At 35.6% G+C, this 23,630-nt stretch overlaps 1 protein-coding gene across 48 annotated transcripts in view; it reads right to left on the bottom strand.

Annotated features, from left to right (window-relative positions):
* NRXN1 (neurexin 1) overlaps positions 1-23,630 on the bottom strand; it is a 1,068,408-nt gene that overhangs the window by 123,386 nt on the left and 921,392 nt on the right. For 30 of the 48 annotated variants that reach the window (XM_070573944.1, XM_070573931.1, XM_070573943.1 and 27 more), the window contains 2 exons: positions 12,970-13,059; positions 11,283-11,602 (listed from right to left, as the gene is read on the bottom strand). In XM_070573944.1, the coding sequence (XP_070430045.1) occupies positions 11,283-11,602; positions 12,970-13,059 (410 nt within the window). The remainder of the gene's footprint in view (positions 1-11,282; positions 11,603-12,969; positions 13,060-23,630) is intronic. The other 18 variants (XM_070573958.1, XM_070573962.1, XM_070573961.1 and 15 more) reach the window with 1 other exon arrangement.

Below are 23,630 nucleotides of genomic sequence, written 5' to 3'. Positions count from 1 at the left end.
TCTACTTATCTGAATGTCTATTTATCTATCTCTCCAAAGTGCTAGGAAAACAGGAAATGCCTTCTGCTTAGGGTTGTTTGGGAAAGCTTCAAGTAAAATGAGAAGTCTAAAATCATCCCATACCATCAACATTGGCAAAGCTTTAGAACTTCACAAATGTGGAGTCAATTATTAATAAGGTCACAGGTACAGTTGCAGTTGCATTTGGTGTTTAGGGAATATGAACAGTCTATTATTACTAGTCTACCAATGAAAAATTTCTAAGTAAGCGCTTTACACGTGCTTCTCTTTTTCCTTTTCTGAATCAAGTTCCCAAATAATATAAAATGCAAGGCCACACTGACAAGAGTATATAAGACAATGACGCAATTAAATACAACATGGACAACTTCAGTCACAAGTGTAATTAAACCTCTACCTGAAACTACAATGAAAATTCCCACTTTGGACAGTGGAAAGCCGTCAGTTCACAACAGAAAGAGTGGGTCATCTAGCTGCCTTGTGATGTCTTATTTTCCATCCTGTTATTACGGGCTGCATGTTGACTCTGTCTAGAATTACAACTAATGGCCAGTTAACACTGTGGAAAAGTCAGATATCGGAATGTCACCACAAAATTTGAAAGAACCTTGGTGAATCCTTTTCATTTCTGAGATATGAGCATTAGAATCAGAGAACTGTCCTTTAGTAGAATGTGAATATTTTCTAGTTTCTTTTGAAAGAAATTGATAGTCCCTTTGGATCCATGGACACAAGTACCTACACTATTTTATAGCTATACCCACAGGCTTTTGATACATATTCAGGGATAGCTGCTGTAGTGGTAAACTAAGAGGTGTAGAAAATAGGAAAATAAGTTTTCCTCAAGTGTTTCAGTGCCAGAGTTTTACTGCTGAATTTTTAAATGCTGGGCTATATTTAGTGACGATTTCATAATAGCTAGCATAACATGGCACAGCAAATAGAGACTTCTCACGTGGTTAGCCTGCCAGTATCTTGGGGAATCTATACTTGAATATATTTGTTACCTAGTCCTTGGATAGTGTTAGCCAAATTCAGACTCATTTTTCATATTTCGAGATTTGGGTGACCATGTATGAATCTCTACTGCCTGGAATAGGGTCCAGCACACAAAAGGAAGAAAGAAAAAAAAGGACAGGAGAGAGAGAAGGAAAAAGAGTGGTAGTAGAGTAGGCACAAGGATATTAAACAAGAAAAAAATGACCACCTACTGTGTGCCAGGTGCTCTACTAAGACCTGCGCTTATGCAAGTTTAGTGGATACTCCCAAAGAATCCGTTATCAAGATAAACATGATTTGGGGGCCGGACTTGTGGTGTAGTGGTTAAGTTTGGTGCACTCTGCTTCAGCCGCTTTAGTTCACAGGTTTGGATCCTAGGCGTGGACCTACACCACTTGTCAGCCATGCTGTAGTGGTGACCAACATGAAAAGTGGAGTACGACTGGCACAGATGCTAGCTCAGGGCTAATCTTCCTTGAGCAAAAAAAAGAAAGAGGAAGATTGGCAACAGATGTTGGCTCAGGGCTAATCTACCTCAGCCAAAAGAAAAAAACAAAAGATAAACATGATTTTAAAGTTCCCATTATTATTGGCTCATATTTTACCCCATGCAATAGTCCAACATTGACGTCCAAACATGTAACAAACAGTATTGGGGCTTCCTCAATAGCACAGTATTTATTCCATGTAATAATGAAGATGAATTCAGCTTCCCCCACACTCCTCTCAGGGGAGTCTCCAGATCCTGCTTGATTAGGAAAATCCTAACAGAGGACAAAATGGGCCAGGGCCACCATTTACCCTACCAAATCTACAAATTGGGTGGTAAGATCTATTTTAGAAGAAGCTTTCCACAGAATGTGGGTAATTCCAGTGTCAGGGTAGTGTCTAGCACGTTGCCAACACTCACAACATGTGAAATAATAAAAACGTGTTGTTTCAATGTGCCTATTATTAAAAAGGGACTAAAATATCTTCTCTCCTTTAAATTTGTTTCTGAGTTTCAATTGTGTCAGTGATGCTGTTAATAATAGATTGTACAGACATACACAAGCTTTGCATAATTTCTGTATAGGTTCACTGATAATCTAAATGTCTGAGCAATGGTTCTTGCTATAAAACCCCAAATTACTACGTGGCTCACCCTCACCCTCGAGAATATAACACCTTGAGAAGCACATTTTATATGTTAGGTATACAAAAGATATTTGCTAATTTGTACTCTTAGGTAAAAGCATCGTGAGTTTACAGGGAACATAATACCATAGTTGAAAAAATGTATAGATACATACAGATACGCTGCTAGGTTTTGTTTTGTTTAGTTATCATTTAGAATGCTTACTGGAGGAACCATTGGTTAATATTGGTGTTTTCTGTCTGCTTGAGATCTTATATAAAGAGAACAGTGATGAGGAGAATACAGTAAGAGCTGTTCGGTAAGTGTTGTATAAAGGCCGAAGGATTAGTTAATCCTTCTCTTGAGGTTCCAGCCAAAGGATGTTAATATATTTTTTACTGTTGGGGAGCTTTTCAGTGATGCCAACAGACAAGAAAGTCTAATATGTGTTCTAGATGATATAAATTTAAAAATTATCTCAGAGATTTAAATTTAATCTTGACTTAGTTTACTGAACAAAGCTTACTGCTTTACATAAAATGTGAAACAAAAACAAGCATTGTTAACACACACTCAAACACACACAATTATCTTTTTTTTTTTATACTCAGATGATTTGCTTTCTCCTCCCCCTCAAAGAAAATCATTATTACATGTAAAAGAGGAATAAACCAACAGGTGTAATGCAAACATACTTATGCATTTGAAAACCAGAAATTCACAAAAATATTACAGCACAAATCATTTGTGGTACTGGTCAAAACAAAAACAAGAAAATAAGGCTATATTCTTGCTAGTTAGACATTAACTATTTAATAAAAAGATATTCCTTTTTCCTACAACCAAGACGAAGAATATCAGAGAAGGTGCCAACCTCACCAGTCCTTTCTGAAAAATACCCACTGAAATTACTGCCACATGTTAATTAGATACAAAGTCTTAAGTCTCTTGATTTCTCCAATGCTAATAAAGATTATATCAAGAATCATAAACTCGGTTCAGCCTAACTCACAGCTAGAAGTGCATGATGTTTTCCACATCCACGTTGAAGAAAGGAGTATATCATGAATTTTTAAGCTTCTTAATCAAAACATGTTACCAAGGACAGTTACAGAAATCATATTTGCACGATTCAGTACTATACTATGAATTAGATTCTGTCTGAGAACAGCTAGGAAATCAGCACAGGAAATTTCTGGACTGCTCAGTCAACAGTAATTTGAGATTGTTGTTTTGGTCTCTGGTGGTGGTGGTGGTGGCGGTGGGAGGTTGAGTGAAACGGCGCAGGATATGGAAATCAGTGGACGGTTCTTCACTGTGCAGTGTATTTCCCCTTCATGGCCCTCTCCCGCTAAATGCAAAAGTCAACTCTCCCCCTGAATCATTCATCACCTGTTCCTCTCCCCTCCCACACACACGGTCTAGGGGAACGGTGCTGTCTCTGTGTGGAGAACACCTCATTCAATAGAGAATTCAGCTCTGTTTATGCCGTACAATTGATGCTTTGATTTAGAAACATCAGTTCAGAGCTTTTCTTCAGTGACATGGAAAATAGCTTTAAAGGTAAGAAAGATGCTTTAATTTATACTTTGTACCTGAGGAATGCTTTTCACACAGAACTATCACTTGTATAATGATTACAATTATCAGACACATTTGTGTTTCTTTATATTTTAGGGTGAACCATATGAAATTTCCTCTTTTTTTTTGGTAATAAATAATTGTCAAATAGCAGGAATTTTATATAGTTCAAATAGTACATTGACTCATTTGATCCTCACAATAAGCTTATGAAGCCATAATCCCCATTTTAAAGGTGGGAAACAGAGGTATTGAGACGCTAAGTAACCTGCCCACGGTCACCCAGCCAGCATGTGGGGAAAGTAAGGGTGAGATTTAGGTAGGCATTCTGACTTCCGGAGTTGATGCTATTGACCACTCTGCCATACTGTCCCCTAATGGCCCAGGCCAGTCTCGCTCCTTCAGACTGTCAGCTGCTAGAACACAGAATTAGACTGGGAGAGACTGTCCAGGAAGAGAATGAAGGAGGGCGACGGGTAGGTGAAGAAAGAAAGGAGGTTTCCATGCAGAGGAACACAGAGGTGTGCAATGGCATAATTTCTAGGGGTCGCTGTGAGTAGTTACTGGGATCACGGGAAAAGGGTGTGGAGGGGCATGGAGAAAAACCTTCTAGGCAGACAGGAGGCAGCTGTGAAGGATGGACCCTGATGATCATCCGAGGAATCTGCCCTTTATCCTAAATACCTAAATATATTAAGGATGGGATGATATGACCATATTTCCATTTTCAAAAGAGCAGTCTGACCCCTGGATGGAGATGCCATCAACCTAGTTAAGATTATGAGAAGAACAAGAAGTGATGAGATAATGAACAGAGGACAGACTTAAGGGCAGAGGACCAGATCAACTCAAAGTATGCTGTAAAGCAGGGGGCTGCATAACTTTGGGTAAATTATTTAGTTTCTCCATGCCTCAATTTTCTCTCAATAAGAATAGTAATACCATGCTTTACTTTCTGAGTCTTTAGCTTTTCCTTAAACACACACGTACCCTAGAATTTGATTACACTTCTGATTTAATTAACTAGACACTTAGAGTGTCTTGTATCAATAGGACCCACCGGCGGGGTATGTGCAGTTCACTCCCCCGTTCTGGCCTCGGGCAGACACGCCCCTGTACAGTCTGGGCCAGAGCTCATTCCCGCACACCTGGCCTGGCCCCTGGGGCAAGGTGCAGCTTCGCTGTGACTCTGAGTGTGTGTATGTGTGTGTGTGGTGTGGGGAGCGGGCAGAGGGGTGGCCAATGAGGACTGGCATTTGTTTAATAGGTGGCATGAGCCAGCCTCTGTACAGACCAGTCTGAGACCCAGGGCACCTAGGTGTTTCTCATTCCAGGATTCCCCCACGGGCCCCTAGAACTCCCAGGATCCTGAAGAGATCAGACTTCCGCTGGGATGAGTGGTCGTGGCAGCAGCACCTGGGACCTGACTCTGCCATCCTCTGAGCCACTCCTGATGCTCAGCGCCTCCCCAGCCCATCCTTTCCTTACCTCTATCAGGACCACGTTTACTGCCTCTACGCACCTGAAGAAACATAGCATACCTGCAGCTCCAACTGCGCCCTGTTTGCTTTTCTGGAAAGCTCTGGACTCCACCGACATGGACCAGGCCTCGCCCCAGCCCAACGGAGTCCCACATTAAATAAATAGATAAATAAATAAATCTTGGTATCACTTTAGCTCTTTTCCCTGCCTTCTAGTTTCCTCACACAGTAGTTGGTCACCACTGGCACTGTCCGCACAATCCTGCTGGATCTGAGAATATGTCTGAATTTTAATGTGCCAATATCCTTTTATAATTGATGCCTATATCACTAATAATCTATGCATGTCTATTCAAAAAGGATTCCCATTTCATGCCCCTGCACCACAAGCATCCCTCTCCTCTCTTTTCTCCTATAGCACTTAACACGCCACGTATGCTACTTGTTTTATTGTTTATTGTTCATCTCCCCAACTAGAACATAAGCTTAGTGCAGAAAAGTCTAATTTTGTTCAATGCTATATTTCCTGTGACTAGAGCAGTGCCTGGTATATAATGAATGCCTAGCAAATATGTTAAGTGAATGAATGGATGGATGGATGGATGCATGCATGCACGGATGGATGGATATATTTGTCTAGAACTAGCCTTATCAAAAAGACGTCTAAAACCAAGTTTGCATCTGCCAATAGAGCATCTTTTCATCCCGTAATTCCTCCAGACCCCAAAGAAAATGCACTGAGTAGAAGAATTTTCTTAAAGTAAACTCTTTAAAATGTATATAACCCGGCACTTTTGCTTACAGGCAACGAAGGGAAAAACACTTTCTAAATAGCAGTTGCTTACCTGCATTTAAAATTACAATGAATTACACTTTTCTTACCCAGCACCATTAGTTTCAGGAGAACATGCCTTTGTATATATTTTTAAATCTACACCCAAGTGTTTTTCTTTCCGACATGCACTAAAATTTGCTGTAGAAATGTACATTAATTTAAGTGAATTCAGCAGAATGACTGGACTAGGGAAAATAAAATTAATTATTCATGTCACCAGTATTTTAAAATGCAGAGTGGTTAGCAGGAACATACATAATTTTAAGAAATGCAATTATTTTTAATAATGAAGCCACAACTAAGGTTAATTAATATTTTTAATAAAAAAAACATTTTGTTCTTTGAAGTTACAAAATGTATTTTGTTAGTTTTAAGCATTTTTCATGGAAATATGTATGCACTCTGCTTACATTTTTCAAACAAATAGTATTACTTTTTCATGAGTATCTCCAAAGCCTCTAGGAAGCAATAGCAGTGTCCAATATATTCAAATGTTCTTTACTTGCTCAAACACTAATTGGGTTTCTTTTCAGAACATCCCAGGGGAATCAAATGCCATTCAATGTAGTAGGACATTGCATATGTGAAATACACGTGTCTGACAACCTACCAATGTTTTTAAATCTTCAGTAGTTCCTTTTGTTGAGTAGGTTTGCTAACTCCACTCAGAAAAAAGCCTAATCAGAACCACAGAATTGTCCCAATATATTTCACTCATATTTACTGATTCTGCCCTGCTCTATAATTTCTTACTAAGAGTTGCAAACTATAATCCTTCCAGTCAAAAATCAGAATCTCTCAAAGCCTTATTCTCTCTCCTTTCTCAAGATTTTTGAAATGAGATGAAAAGAAGATGAAAAAGGCTATGGACTCTTGAAACCGGGTAAGGATACCAGAGTCAGTTTCCGCTCTGAATGTAAAGGACGGGGCTTCACTATTTATTATTCTTACGACGTATGATTTTCTTGCAAAGATAGATTTTATATATGCTGTGAAAGTAGACTGAAATATAATTATAGACCAAAGTGCAATGCTTTTGAGAGTCAAAAAAGGATGCTATTAATAATTATATCGGTACACCTGGTGCACGTTAGGACTATACAGGCCAACTGAGACTCACAGCCACTCTGCATAAAAGTCAAAGATGAAATCTATGCTTTGTTATATAATCATCAGAAGACCTAGTTAAGAGCATCATTGCTAGAACCAATGAAATTTTAGAGCTGAGTACACTTTAAGATATTCGTAGTTCAACCCACTTATTATAGAGAGCTGGCAAGGCCAAGGTGCAGTGAGGTTAACCAGTCTGTCCAAGTCACACAATAAGGTAGGTGGTTGTGTTGAAAGTGAAAACCAGGTCTCCTGATTTTCTGCGCTTTTTCTTTATACTGTACTCCCTCTAAGTAAAAGGCATTCCTATGGATCCATATTCTCTACAAGTTTATAAAATATTCTTGAAGGAATGAAACAAAAAGTCACAAAATGTGATACAAAGCCTAGACCGGAAGAAAAGTCACAATCTTGATCTTAAAAGAAACAGCACAGCTCCACTGCCCTCTCTTGACAGACTGGCAAGCAAAGGGAGTATGCCTGTTGGTTTACTTTTACTTATTTATGTAAAGCTACATATACATCGTAAGACATTGCCAAGTTATTCAGAAGAGGGGGTACACTTAGCAGCCAAAAATCTTACATGACACTCCTGCCCCCAACCCAAGAAGCTCTCAGCATCCTGAAGAACTTCATGTTATCAATTATTCACAAATGTTAACTTTCTGAGATTAGCCTTATAGAACGTTCTCTTTTTTTAAGATGAGCAAGTCTCACAGAAACATTTAGACATTAAATATTCTAAGTAAAACAAATTTTATCAACTTTATGTAATCCATATAAAAAGTACTATTAATATTATAAACACATTGAAAAAGGTATTTAATCAGAAGGGTTGGTAAATGTACCCATTATTTCATGATATAAATCATGTCTTTCTAAAGTAAACATCAGTCTGAAAATTGATCATCATTCAGAGATGAAAAATTTCATTTTTTTTCCGTTTTAAAGCATATTTGCTTTTAAGGAGGAATATAAACAGGGTCTTATGGGACATTTTGATGAATATTCTTTTATATTCTATGATGCTGTGAAAACTGAAAATGCATTTCTCCCCTACTACTTGCCCTGCAGGATGGCTGAACAAACATCATCTCATCTATTCGAAATGAATCCAATCTAATTCTGGTTGACCAAAAATCTGTTTCCAGAGTTCTAAAACATGCAATCACCCCAAGGTACATTGCCATTGCAGCTTAAGTGACTCAGTGTTATCACTGAGGAAAATACACTTTGATTGAGAAAACAGTCTGGTATGGCATTTGAAAAATAAAATGACCCTTCCTGGTAATTGAGTAAGGCAGATGATAAAGGCAGGCAGATATGGCCACTACAGACAGGGTTTAAAGGAAGATGCTTCACACAACCTGCAAAAATGGGTCAAAGGCTACAGTCCTGGAATCAGTTACAAATCACTCTCATATTGAAACTTCAAGACTTTGGCAATTCTAAAAAACATTTAAATTCTACATATATCAGCAATCACCTTGTGGTTGGATGGCAATTTAAAAATTAATTGTGAAGTAAGGAAAATTTGCAACAAATTATTCTGTTACCTAAAAATAAATCATTTACTTTCTTCCCTAGAAGTTCCCCAAACTCACGTACATACCTTATTATTGCCTGTAATCACATGACATCGTTATATGAGAGAATTTTAAAGGCTTTTAGTCCAACTTTAAAACACTGTTGCCACAATTGAATATTCATAGCATATTAATCCAAATTATTTAATTGCTGTTATTGGTCTGTTAAAAATCTAAAGATTTAAAATATCTATTTTTTAATGAGTGTAGTAATCCTTTATTTAAGTCAATATCTCCTCAAATGAACCAAGTAACACTAATTGATCAGACCATTTACTTCTATAAACCACTGCTGTCTTTAAACATGCAATAGCTTATAATAAAAGAGATTCTTTTCACTGGCAATTAATGGGCAGTCAACTGTTTTCCTTTTATATTAATTAACATTATAAAATGCATAAATTTTTCTTTCTTCATTTCTAGGTGTTTAGCTTGCAAATTAAATAGCTATTTTATACATGTTTTCTTAAAAAATATTTCTTAATAAATTGCAGTTACTAATTGATAAAATATCATAAAAACAAGGCTGGTAATTCTTTATTTTGGGATACATCTGGCTTACCTAGGAACTTAGGCAGCTGTACTTTCATTAATGATGAAACAAGACTACTAAGAAAAATATCTGATTATTTCAAATTTTATTCATAGAAACAGTTCCAGTTCTGAAGGTCCTCTTATGAATTATTTTATATGAAGGAAATAGTCTATCAGTTGCTTTGTTTTTCATTTTTCTTGTGTCAGATTCACCTTAACGACCTGCTTATTGTCAAATAAACAATAAACCAACAACCACAATCATTAGTGAAGTATTAGGAAAGAATATGAAATGGAGCTGTTGGGCATGCATAAATCTGTCTACAGTCACAAGTCTTTATCCAAGGGGCTAAAAGCAATTATTAACAATCTTATAAACCCAAGCAAGATAGAGGAAATCAACAAAATGATTATGCTCGAAGCACACCTTGTTAGTCAAACTGTATATTCCATAAGGGCAGGGGTTTTTGTTTGTTGTTGCTAATGTATCCCTAGTGCCTAAAACAGTGAATAGCACATATACGACCAATAAATATGTATTGATGAACACCCTGTGAGACAACCCATTTTATTTTGTGGCCAAACGCAAATTTAAAAAGAGAGGGAGAGAGAAAAAAGAAAATGGTGCATATAGGTATATAATAGGCAATACTACATTTATGAATTTACAGAATTTACCCTTTTTTGGTCATCTCTCTTCTCCTAGGACATTTTTTCTTCCTCTATTCTGTTCCTGCCACTCCTTTCTATTCAAAGTAAAAATCAGAATCTATTTTCTTCTTTTTCTGCTGAACATATGTTAATTACTAGCCAGGGTGCTGATATGAACAGAATTCACCTTCTTTTACTCTCTTTCTAAATTTGACACTTGATCTGTTTCAAATATTTGAAATAAAAGCAATTTAAAAAATGATTGTTGTCATTCTTGCTTCTTTAGAATGTGGTTTTCTAGAAAAGTATGGCTCATGTATTTGGAAAGCTTTATATGGCACCTACTGGAGACACTCACTAGCTATTAAAAACAAAACAAAAGAAAATAATCAATTTTGGACCAAGGAGAACATAACAATTTTGAAAGAATTAACAACAGAATATATACAAAGGCTATAAATGTCAACAGGGGTCCAATAGCATTTAATAGCATTTCAACAGCATTCCAAAAGCTTTCCATTAAATGTGAGCTCTATGAGGCAGGTAGAGTTTTTCTCTTGTTCTTCACCAATGTAATGCCAATACCTAAACCAGTGCCTGATACATAGTAGGAAATCAATAAGTGTATCTTGATTGAATTAATATACTTCCAAGTTGTACAAATTCAACATTTAAAAATTCTGTTTTTCAAAAATTTTAGACATAAGATGGGACAATAAGCTCATTGAAGGGAATTCTTTGTGAAGGCAGTTGGCCACATATACAAAATATGTTAGCCCAAGACAGATATTAAGTACCATATTTTGGGTCTTTGTCTTCAAACTAACAGTGCATTATTCTCATAGACAGTAAAAGGGTAGACATATCATTCTCCATGAGAGTCACATGCCTACCAATTCAAAATTTTAAGACTTCAAAATACAATAGAAGTATTGTAGGCAATTTCTCTTTTAAGATTTTCAGATTTGCTTCTATTTTATTTTATTTTGATGAAGTGCTGAGCTTGAACATACAAGGCCTTTCAAATACTTCATTAATTTACTTGTTCATGTAAATAAAAAAGTGAAAACCCTGTGTAATTAGCAGCCAATCCCCTCAGCATGGGCTACACCAAGGTTATTAAATCAAGACTACCAGCTAGCAGCTAACAAACCAACACAAAGCAGTTTATAAAAGTCCACAAATCTCAGAAGAACAACATATACACATTTCATATTCAAACTGAGTGCATTTCATTAAGCAAGTCTCAAAGGAAGCCATAATGCCTCAGATCAGAAACAATCCCATTTTAGAAAAGACACATATGCAGAAAAACCCACTTTCATAATCACAGGTCCAAAATGAAGGAAAGAAATCCACATACTCACCTGGCTAACGGGTTCTTTCGTAGGAGGCTTTCCTCTTCTGGCTGTGCTAGTAGCCAGGGTCGTGGTAGTCTCCATAATTGATGTGGACATCTCTGACTGCATGGCAGTGGCTGTCGACTCAGTTGTCATAGAGGAAGGCACTTCACCAACCAGTCTCACATTTCCCACTATGGCGATGTTGGCATCATTTTCGGCTGCCATATTCAGAACTTTCAAGCCATTGTAGTAAAGCCCAGAGAGCTGGCCCTGGAAGGGCTGGCCCTGCTCTTTCCCGCCAATTATTATGGTTGCTTGGCTATTGAAGATTGTGAGCTGACGCCCTGTAAAAATAATATTACATACATGCAAAAATGTTGATTGTGAACTCTACATTCTACAAAGGATGATAAAACAGATCTTTCATGGGGTGAATAATGAGAGCAATAAACTATAAGAGAGGCATTTGACTCATAATTCATTGCTTATAAATGAGGTGTCCATGAAATGCATAATCATTGGCAAATACTTGTAAATTCTCAACTTATTGTAAATGTAGTGCTTTTGCTAAAAGACCAATCAAAGATATGTATTATAAATCAATTTTTAGTGGATCCCTTTTCCCTTTTACCTCAAGATCTTATACTATTGGTCTCCTAAGTCTAAATTAATTTAAAAAAAAAGTGAGAGATCTAACATTTCAAGTATTTGTCATTTTAAAATTATACTGACAGAAATTAATCTAAGCAGCTAAAATCTAATTTTAAATTTATGGTAAAAATTTCGTACTTCATGTAATGGCCACATGTATCTATCTGCTATTCTTTAGAAACGTTTATTTTTTGAAGGCAATAGTCCATTGTTATTTGAATTATTCTATTTTTCCGGCAATCACACTGAAAAGAAATGCATGGTTTACACTGAGCATGTCAGAGACAAAAAAATTCCAAAAATACTTTTCTGATTGGCTTTCAGCAAGTCTATCAAAACAAAACAGAATGAAAAAAATAGCTTCAGATGTAAAAAGCAGCTTCAGGAATGATACACAAACCGATGGAGAAATTATGGCACATTTCCATCAAACAGCAATCCTCAGCAACAGTACCAATATCATCAAATTGAGTATCCAGTTTTAGCAGATTGCTCTCTGCTCATAAAAAGCATGCACACAACTTTAAGTTCACTTTTAATCAGGGCTTGTTCCCAAATGCTCTTAGAAGGTTGCAAACGTTAAAGGGACTTCATTTTGACTGGCAATCCATATTGCCCACTATTTAAGATGCCTAGAGTTTAAACCAAGAGTTTGTTGTTTTTGTTTTTCAGGACCATCATAAAGATATCAGAACTACATATATTTTAGTTAATAATTTAGAGGCTGGAACATGTAATATAATCTATGAATGATTTATCATTTTGGGTTAATGCTTGCTGTGAGTACCTTCATAGATTGAGTTAGTGGATTATATTTAACAGTCCCTTTAACCTTAAGTTAACAGGGTAAGATTATTAAACAGCTGGTACGTCTAAAAATGTATAGAAATTATTATACAAGGTATGCAAATATTGCTATCTACATTTTACTGTTTTAAATTTGTTTTTAATTTAGTTTTACGGAAAATTTATTTTTTATGTTTATTAGTGTTACAATGAAGTACTACTTGGTTATGTTCAAATTATTTTTTTATTTGAAGTTTTAATCAATGTTTTTTACCTTTGTCGAGTAGCCATTCATCAACTACTCGACCAAGTCGATATGGAATTCGCTGTCTAGCAATCGCCAGGCGCTCGTTATCATTGTTTCCTTTAAAGTTTAAAGAGACATTTCATTGGTTAAAATCTGTAAGGTCAAAGGTTAAAAGTTAATACTTAAAGCTTGAGCTATACAGTTGCCACATGATTTTTTGAAATTTGGAATTTTAAAAAGTTCTACCTAGAACATTTCATGTTTCAGACTTGTCATTCATTCATTTATTTTATTTTAGCAAACAAAATTATTCCTATGTTAATTGAAAATTAGAAATCTGCATTTGAGCTAGGTTATTAAACTTATGTTATAGACAGACCCGAACAACCAATTTAAACAGCATAGAATAGCTTTACAAAAAAATGACCATTGATCTCAGGGTTTTGTCTTTTTGATGTTTCTTATTAACTAGTTAAACATGTTCAGGTGAAACAGGTTTAAGTTTTCAAAATACATTCAACCTCTTATTCCAGATTAGTAATTTATGAACACCAAACTTAATACCGTCTTTGGCACACTGAAGCATCTAAAATAGACCTAGCATACTTTATGACCTAGTCAGAAAATAGAAACTCTTATTCATCTCATTTAAGGAAACCACAAAGTCCAAATAATTCTTCACAATAGTTCCACACAAACTGGTTTATCAATCACTTGGACATCACAAGAGAATACATCTTGCATCATCCAAATATGTTATTATAGGAAAAGGCTTTGACAAAAGTGACTTTATATGACTGTCCTTAGTTTCATTTAAAGCTTAACATGTTGAAATAAGTAACATTTGAAAAGAATTATATGTATGTTTTTATATACTGAAATATCTGCTTTTTATTAAACTATCGTAAAGAAGACATGATAGCTTAAGGAACAAATACAAGCCACAAACACTGGTCCCTATTCAGAGATCTAAACTAAATGCAAGCTTTGCCTCTTTGAACAAAAAATTATCTGAGAGAAAAACCAGTTTAAATTGACCTTGAATAATGCTTGCTATAGATGGGTGTTTTCTTGATCTATAAAGCACTTAGGAAGAATCTAGGCTGCCATCTCAGTGCTCAATCGTGTATATTGTAAGAAGTTATTCCATTCCATGAAAATTAAATAATATAGAATTTTGAGCTAAGATATTTTAACAACAGCTCAGATGAGGACTCAGAGGTCAAAAGAAATGTTGAATGGTAGTGCTGCCCACAAGAAAAGACTAGAGCATTTTGCTAGGAAAGATGATAAATATAAATTCTCCTCAGATTTTAGAACATGTAATTTATAAGTGTTTTCTTATGCTAGTCTTATTATACACTATACTTACCACAATAAACCCACCATGATATTGGTCACACACTTCTAGAGAAATAGAAAAGAACTACCTTTTAGATCTTAATTTGTCCTTTGAATGTCTATATGACTGAAAATATTTCATACATTAATATTTAATTTAAAATGTAAATATCAAAGTGAAACAAAATACAAAGTTTAGTAAAAACATTTATATGTAATTCTGTGTGTTGTGCAATCATTAAAATGCTATAAAACAATATTTTATCCTATGGGAATATATTTTTAGTATATCGATATTTTTAAAGAACCCAAGGATGCAAATAGCTTAAATTCCAAGCCTATCTTCCTTTTAGAAGACTGTGCACAATTTCTGTTCTTTTGTGGGCTTGTTTATATATATATTTGGAAAAATATACTAAAATCTAATACTGATTATATTAATGCAGTGTGGTTATTGATGAATATGTGTTTTGGGCTTATATATAATTTAAGCAACAAACATGTTATGCGCATAACTTGGTAATATTTCTGAGATATTTTTCAAAAACACATACCCTTTGCTCTATGGACTTCGTTGTTGGCCAACACACATATCAATTCACACTGTTATAACTCTCCTGATGACTTTATAATTAGGTGGCTCCTTGTGCTGTTTTTCATGTTAGAGTATTCCCATCATCAGAAATGATTCATTATTCCCTCACACACCACCCAAATCTAGGCCTCAAATCACCTCTTGCCCAATTACTACTGCAGTGTATTAACAGTACTCTCTGCAATCATTCCACCCATGCTTCCTATATCAGCCAATATCTAATCTTGCACTTGTCTATTTTAATCCTTGCATTACCTTTAGGATAAAATCTCAAACCCCTCATGAGGTTTATGAGAACTCCCATGATGCAGTCCCTTCCTACCTTTCCTGCTTATGGCTGTCACTGCCTTGCTCTCCTCTTTCCATCCTCATGAGACTTTTTTTCAACTCTTCTAGAACTCTCCTAACCTCTGGACTTCCATACTGGTAGCTTCCTTTATTTGAAATACTCTTCCTCACTCTCACCCTATGCCCATATTTTCTTAGCCAAACATGACTCATTAATGGAATCTTCTTGGCAGGAGTATTATTTCCTCAAGAGGTCTTCCCTCATGTCCTCAAGTTAGATTAGGACACCTGACTACATGCTTTCCTAGTGTCTGATACATGCCCTTTAGAAACAAGCTTTGACTCTGTAATTGCATATTCAATAAATATTTTCCCTTTAAACTCTGAAGTTCCACGAGGTCAGGTAGTGTTTATTTTTGTACTCGTAGTGCTTGCACAATACCTATGATATAACCTCCTATGAAATATCTAAGGAATGAAGCAGTGAAGGAAAACTGGTTTTTAATTCTGATAGTGTCTGTGGCACCACTGTAGCCTAACAAAATGCACAAGAAAAACAAAGCAAATATTTGTGACCGGAGAATAGAACATATATAGCTAAGCTTCCCTTTGTACTTTCCAAAGAAAATGTCACATATTTAAACAATAGTCTTATTTCTTTTATGATTGACACTGATTTGAATGTCTATACAGTCAATTAGTTCATTATTTGCTTAGTAATAACTGCCCAATGCCACAAAATAGATAATCATGGTTATTATTAGGAGGGGAAATAGAGAAGTCCTAAATAAGACTGGTGGAAAAAACTGAAGGCATTATGTATTCTTTTTGAATGACTTTTAAAAGAGCACATAAACACACATGAATACATATACACACAAATACATACATACAATTTCCCCTCATACCTTTGACTGGCACACATAGAACAATTAACACGATTAATATGGCATGATTTAAGTCAAAAATAGCTTTGGAAGATTCTTGAGGAGACTTAGCTATATAAGAACAGAATCATTACATTCCCAATGAATAACAAAGAGGTCAGCTAACAACAAGAAAGAGAAAATACAGTAGGCAGCAGAGATAGGTGTCTCAGATGTGATAATTAAGAAAGGTAGTCACACAAATGGGCTCATAAAATCCCCTTACCCACAAGTGTCAGATGCCTTCTAGAGCATTCTTTTTTTAACTGGAAGACTTGATTTTGAAATCAAAGGACAGACTTTATTCTTAATTGGGGTAATGGATAGGAAATCAGATGGTGCTTACTTCAATTCAATAAATGTGACTTTTTTCTCCAGATGCTTTCTTCTTCTACTAGAATTAAAAACTAACTTTTCTCGTGACAAAATTGTATATAAATACACTCTTGAAAAATGAAGACATATCTAAATACAGTATAGTGACAATGACTTTTTAACAATTGATTCCAAAATTCCTTCTACTACTGGGTATAAAATAGTTTAGATTGTATAGGTTCACCAGAAATAAACCTACAATTTGCCTCTACCTCCTGATTTTCATTAACAAGCTGCATATGGAAAGCCATAACTGAGTTATATTATTTTAAGAAATTTCTCAAAATGCATTTCATTTCTTTACAAATTCATGGTGATAGGTTATTTACAAAATATCCAATAACTCTATGATTGTGTTCTTTTTATTTAATCCTGTCCATAGTTTGCCATACATCTATATTACATGCAATATATTACATGCAATATAAAGCACATAAAACAACCCATTTGACTGGGGAAGTTCAAAGATTAATATAATTTTTGATGACCTTTTCCTTTCTTTGAAAATGGTTGGGATCTAAAACCAAATGTGCTGGGGTATAGAAACATTACATGGAGCTTCTGTGCTTGGTGAAAGGAAGCAGGCTTATACCGATAGGAGAGATTACAAACAAGTGGAATGTACCTGAAAATTCAAATAAAACCGAAGATGAGAAGCTATTTGCATCTTCAAGTTTCCTAAGTCAGAGGCAAGGATAAAGCAATAAGAACCCAATTATACAAGACCTATTCATTTTGAAATTATTAAAAGGGTCCAAGAAGAATTTCAACTTTTTAAAAAGCATGCAAATCAACTACAGCAATCTACTGAGGACATAAATTAGGTTTATGAAAACAGAGCTTCTCACTGAAAAGTTAAAAGATAATAATTTACTCTCATACTCCCTTCACTCTAACAAATGTGGAATGAGATTTTCTTGTTGATTTCTTTTCTTTTTCCTCCAGTTAATTTTATGCGGGTTAAATATGTTGGTACCTCCACTGAGAATGTCACTAGCAAAATACAGGACTCTGCTGAAGCAATTTTCAAAAAAATGAAACAGGATGAAAACTTTGGGTTTATTTTTCTTTGAATTTTTGAAGGATTCAGTATTTTTTAAATTAAATAGTTTAAAATTAAAATATTATTGACATATAACATTATTTTAGTTTCAGGATTCAGTGTTTTTGACAAAAGGCAGGCCCCCTGTAGTAACCCCACCACAACCAATTAATAGGCACAAGCTCTAATTGGAGTGGCCATTCAGGCATGTTAAATATAAGGGTATTTCAAACAAGGTTGCAGCAGTGAAGAATAAAAAGGAAAATCTGATCATTTAGACTTAGAGTGTAACATCCTCTACTTTGACTGAACCCCAGATAGTTCATTTTCCTACCTAACCAATAATATTTAGTCACACTATAGTATATTAATTTTGTATGAACCAGTAGACTTCAAGGAAACGAGTAATTTCAAAGAATCAAGGTAAGCAGCAAGGGGTAATAAAACTCAAATCCTTGAGTTGGAGTTAAATTTCATGGTGGCACTCAGAGAACAAGGGGAAATAAAATTGTAATCATATTTTTATGACTATTGGTCAGTAGAGACAAGGATATGAACTTCGCTAATACATAGTTTTTCTTCTCTCATTTTCATAGATCTTCTTCCCTGATGTGTAATTTCTCCTTGGAAATAAAAGTGTCAGTTTTTAATATGACATAGTAATATCCTTGGGAAAAAATAAGGAAAAGCAGTGCTATGAACCCAACAGAATAATATGTAAGTAAAACAAAGAAACTTACTTCTTCTGAAGGCTTCCTATTTCCTGAGTTTTTAACATTGGAAAAGGAAACACAAAAGGGTTCTGAAAATCTATACATACTTCCAGAGAAGTATAATTCCAGGAGTCTGATTTTAGATCTTTTGCTTTTAAACGGGAACACGTCACTTGGATATACTTAGGACCATAAAGTAAGGTAAAAGTTCAACATAGTTTTGCAAAATTACTCTAGGTTTAAAAGCAGCATTACCACATGATTTGCAAATAAATGCCCTATGTGTGGTTGTTATGAGAACCATACAATACAATAATACCTAAATTAACTGGTAATTTTCCAAATAAGTGGATTTTGAACACCACTGACACTCTTCAAGGAACAAACTTGTGAAAAAAATGTAGCTGTTCTAATGAAAATATTTGTCCTGTGTATTATATTATTTGCTATATCATTAAGATATGCACATAAAAATATACAGTCATTCACTGCATAATGACATTTAGGTCAACAACAGACTGCATATACGATAGTGGTCCCATAAGATTAGTACCGTATAGCCTAGGTGTGTAGTGGGCTATGCCATCTAGGTTTGTGTAAGTACTGCAGGGGAGGAAAAAATTTTCCTCTACGCTTCTAGGTTCTTCTGGTTGGGCTAAGAGTTAAATTGACATGAGGCAGATTAACAGGAGAAAAACAAACAAAAGTTTAATAACGCTTATACATGGGACAAACCCAGGAAAACTGAGTAACTTGCTACAATGGCTGAAGCCCTCACCTTAAATGACATCCTCAGCTAAAGACAAAAGAAGATGTTGGGGGTGGGGAGAGTCAGGAACTTCAAAAGGAAGGGAGGCAATTCACAGGTAGGTGTAAAGGAGCAAACTTTCCAAACTTGTTTGAAAAACAAGCATTTCTTTGGCCACACAGAAACAGAAGAACACAAAGGGGAGCTCAACAAACAGGCTTTTCTACGTTCCTCCCTGTCTATCACCTAGTTCATGTTATGCTAAAGTGATAGCTCACTTCCTGAGACAGGGTTTTTTCTATCTGAATTCTTTTAGGCAGTTACGGGGAAGGTAACAAGAAAAACTTTCTGAGTCTTTTGTTTCTTAAAAATAATCAGCCTAAAATAATCCTCACGTTAAAGGGAGACATTTTGGGGTGGCAAATTTTGTTGCCCTTCAGTATACTCTATGATGTTAACACAACAATGAAATCACGTAATGACACATTTCTTAGAACATGTCCCCATCGTTAAGTGATGCATGACTGTACATCTATTTGGCTCCTGCCTACCTCTCCAGTTTCATCTTGAGCTACTTATTTCTAACTCTTTAAATTCTAGTTACCCTAAACTTCTTCAATTCCTTTAACCAAGCTAATCCTCTTTCAAGATGCCATTGTCTTTGCCTTGTAAATTTCCTCCATCTCTGGGTACTCCTCAACACTCTCATACCCACCTAACATACACATAAGTGCATGAACACACACACACACACACACACACACACACACACCCCTGAGTCTGGCCAACTTATTTCTCCTTTAAATATTAGTTTATATGTTTCTCAAGGAGGCATTCCCTGTGGCCCCACCCCTCCACCAAATTAGCCTAGAGCTTTACGTTCTAACAACACTCAGTAGCAGTATCTATAACCATATGAAATGATTTTGTGTAATTGATTCTAGATTATAAGTTCTTTGCAAGCAGGGGCCATGTCTGGTCCATCAGTTCACTGCCATATATATATATATATATATATGGCATATATAATATTATATTATATATTATATTTATTATTATAATTAAATATATAAAAATATACATATTAAAGAAAATATAAGACCAACAGAAAATGGGAAAATAAACTATTGAGTAGCTTTTATGTTTTATGCATTGTGCCATTTGCTTATATAGGTTATCTTCTTTAGTCTTCATATTGATCCCAGACCATAAGTATCTTTTACTTTGTAGATGGAAAAATTGAGGCTCAGGGAGATAATATAACTAGTGTTGGGTCATGCATAATAGATGGAGGAAGCATTTGAAACCAGAGATATTTGACTCCAAAGCTATTCCATAGGATAGTTATTAAAGCAAAGTCTCAAACAGCCTGAGTTGTGAAGGCCCAACATCTTCCTTTTAATCATTATGGCACTCTTTTATATAATGAAAATGTCATGTTCTTGGCTGTAAAGGTTCTGCCTCATAAAGTTTGGGGTGAGTTTTCCCTCTTGGGCATGCAAAATCAGTAACCTTCCCCAAATCCTTGAGGATTCATCAGGAGGATATTTTTATCATCTCTATTTTATAGATATAGTGAAGCAGAGGTAAGGAAAGTGATCAAAGTTCTACTACAGCTGAGATCCCAGTGAGGAGCAGTATTTCCTTTTCTTCCTTTTATAACAATGTCCTGCCATGTACAACCACTTGAGACATAAAATCTTCCAGGCATTCCTCGTCTTTACCCCTAATCTATTAAGACAAGCTTCAAGCATAATAATCCACCAAGTTCACAGCTTTTTGATGCCAATCCTCTTCAGAGACAAGCTGGAAAAGGAAAGAGGGTCCTGGTCATGAGTCAAAAGACCACTCCTCTCCGTTGGCTTGTAAGAAGAGGGATGGAACTCTGCATCACATTAAAGTGAATTTTGCTAGGACTTCCCATTTCCTCCTTTTTGTCTTCCTTGCTCATCTCTTACCTCTGCTCTCATGCTATTTATCAATAACCCAAGACATGCATCCACATCTACCCTTTCTAACATATCTCATGTCCCCAAAAGACTTCATCTTCTTTCTCTAGTTCTAAAAATCAAATCCCTTGTTTCCTTAATATAGCTAAGCTAGACATTAGGAAAGCGATCTGACTCAAGGAAGTCAATACATAAGCACTGACTGTGTCCTCTGAAAGCACTCTGACATCCATGCATCAATACATCACATAGATCCTATCATTGAAGGGCTCACACTCTGTCTGCGGTGTCAAGGCGCAAAATCAGGAAAGTTAAATGGAAGTTCAAGATAATAGATAACTTGGCATAATTATACAATTAGCCACTATTTGAACTGTAGTTGCCACAGAAGTTCAGAGAGAACAATGGATTAAAGCAGACAAAGAAGGTGTGATAGAACACAAAGGATTTCACCTAGGTCACAAACAATCTAAATATTACTGAAATGATAACTAGATAAAAATGCGTTGTAATGTGTATATCAATCTCCAAACAGTTGATAATTGACTATTTTCTTTGACTTCGTAAAGCTATATACCCCTACATCTATACATACATATATATGTATATATATATATATACATATATATGTTTTTTTTTTTTTTTTTTGGTGAGGAAGATTCTCCTTGAGCTAATATCTGTTACCATTTCCTCCTCTTTTTTTTTGGCTTGAGAAAGCTTAGCCCTGAGCTAATATCGATGCCAATCTTCCTCCAATTTGTATGTGGGACGCCTCCACAGCATGGCTGATGGGTGGAGTAGGGTCTGCACTCGGGATGTGAACTTGCGGACCCAGGCCGCTGAAGTGGAGTGCACAGAACTTTAACCACTCAGCCACAGGGCCAGCCTCGTACATCTATCTTTTAAATAAATATATTCTTTAATATAATATATTTAGTCTCAAGCTACTTGCAAATTTGAATAAAAATGGTTAAAATATTTATGCCACGTGAAGTGAAACACAATATGCACAATGTTAAAACTACTAAAAAAGATACAATGCAAGTTGGCAAGAATTTGAGGGCAATATGTGAAAATGAAAACACTTGTGTTAGGATGGAAGGATTATAGGGGATCTTTTTCAAATTTTAATTTAATATTATTGATACTAAATTTATAGATATTTCAATTTTGTTCCCACTATTTCCTTTAAAAAAAAAGCATTTTCTAGAAATTAAATGGAGTATCTTAATGCAATGCTATAGCAAGAGATGGTGGCACACCCCAAGTGCCCTGTCAGTCAGCCCACTTAAGAGCTACAGAAAGTGCAGACTGCTCAAGTAGGGTAGTTCTCTGTTCCTGACTGAGCTTCAGATGACAACCCAGCTCCTTATGTGGAACAGCAGGCCCTTCTACCCAGCTAAACCATATCTTCATGTGAGACTGCTGTGATGTTGGGCATGGAAGGACACAGGTCGTCTACTAGAGTTCAACAGTGCTTTGGGGAATAAATTAGAAGCTTAGTGCATTTCTAAGTGGCTTAAGAAATTTCTACTTTCATGTCCCTCTGTTATGAGGAACTACATTAAGATATCTACTGTGCCTTTACACACAGATTTGTAGAAGCACTTGTTCCTACTAACTATTTACATTCATAAACTTTATTTTGGATGTTGTTCCATCAGATTAACTAGAAATAAATGTAACCTTGTGAACTTTGGATCTCATTGCCTCTGTGGAATGAGCAGTGATTTATGTGTTCTTCCCTAAGCCTTGTGATGCTGTTAGGTTCCTAATGGAGAGACTGAAGTATCATATCAAAAACCAGCAGCAAGAAATGAAAAGGAACAGGGACAAGCAGATAACAAAATACAGAATTTACTCTGATAAAGGTCATATTCCGTTATCACGCATACTAAAGAGTTCTTTTGTGCTAGCTGTGCAGCATTTAAGACAGAAGAATGTCTTAACAGCTTCAAAAACAGTCAGGGCCACTGATAGACATCACTCAATGGTGAGAATAAGAAAAATGGAATGTAAGAACAGCCTGCATAACCTTACAAATGGCATTTTGCCATTTTCCCAGATATGAGAATCTTAAGCACTTTCTAAATCATAATGTCATAACATTTAAGCTTATCCACCCTAATAAGAACTTACATATGTATTCTCTAAGGCTTCTTTTCCTAGTTCTTAATTTCTGAAACGCAGAGAATTTTGTGGTACAGCTGGATTTTTTTACCTCCTCTCACCAACCTTGACTTTCAATCTATTCTTCTTAAGATTTAGATGGGTCTATGGAAGAGGAAATAAGTAAATGTCTCATATATGGTCTGATATGGCCTGTAAATTGTACTGAGAAAATTCCTCATTCTCCAGTTAAGAAAAATAAGTCTGATTACGACTGCACTTTGACCTCATTTTCAGTGGACTTCAATCTCGTTCCTCCACTTGTAATTATGATGCAGGAAGATTTTTTTTTCAATTAGAAAGATGGGGTTTGTCAACTGCACACAAATTATTTAAGATTAAATGTTCTGGAAATGCAAAGGACAGGCTGGGATACAACTGTGAATCAGTGCTAGCCCTCTTCAATCCTATAAAATGTAAAATCTATGAATAAAATAATGAACTTTTTCTTTTGCAGATAAATCAAATACTATGGATTTGAACTTAAAACCCTAAAAGAACTTTTCCCCAATAAAAATTTGTTTTGTCTGTCAGCAATTAAT

The sequence above is a fragment of the Equus przewalskii genome, chromosome 14 (assembly GCF_037783145.1).
Source record: "Equus przewalskii isolate Varuska chromosome 14, EquPr2, whole genome shotgun sequence".
Lineage (NCBI taxonomy): Eukaryota > Metazoa > Chordata > Mammalia > Perissodactyla > Equidae > Equus > Equus przewalskii.
The sequence above is the reverse complement of the archived record's forward strand: the minus strand, read 5'-3'. Positions and strand labels throughout refer to the sequence as shown.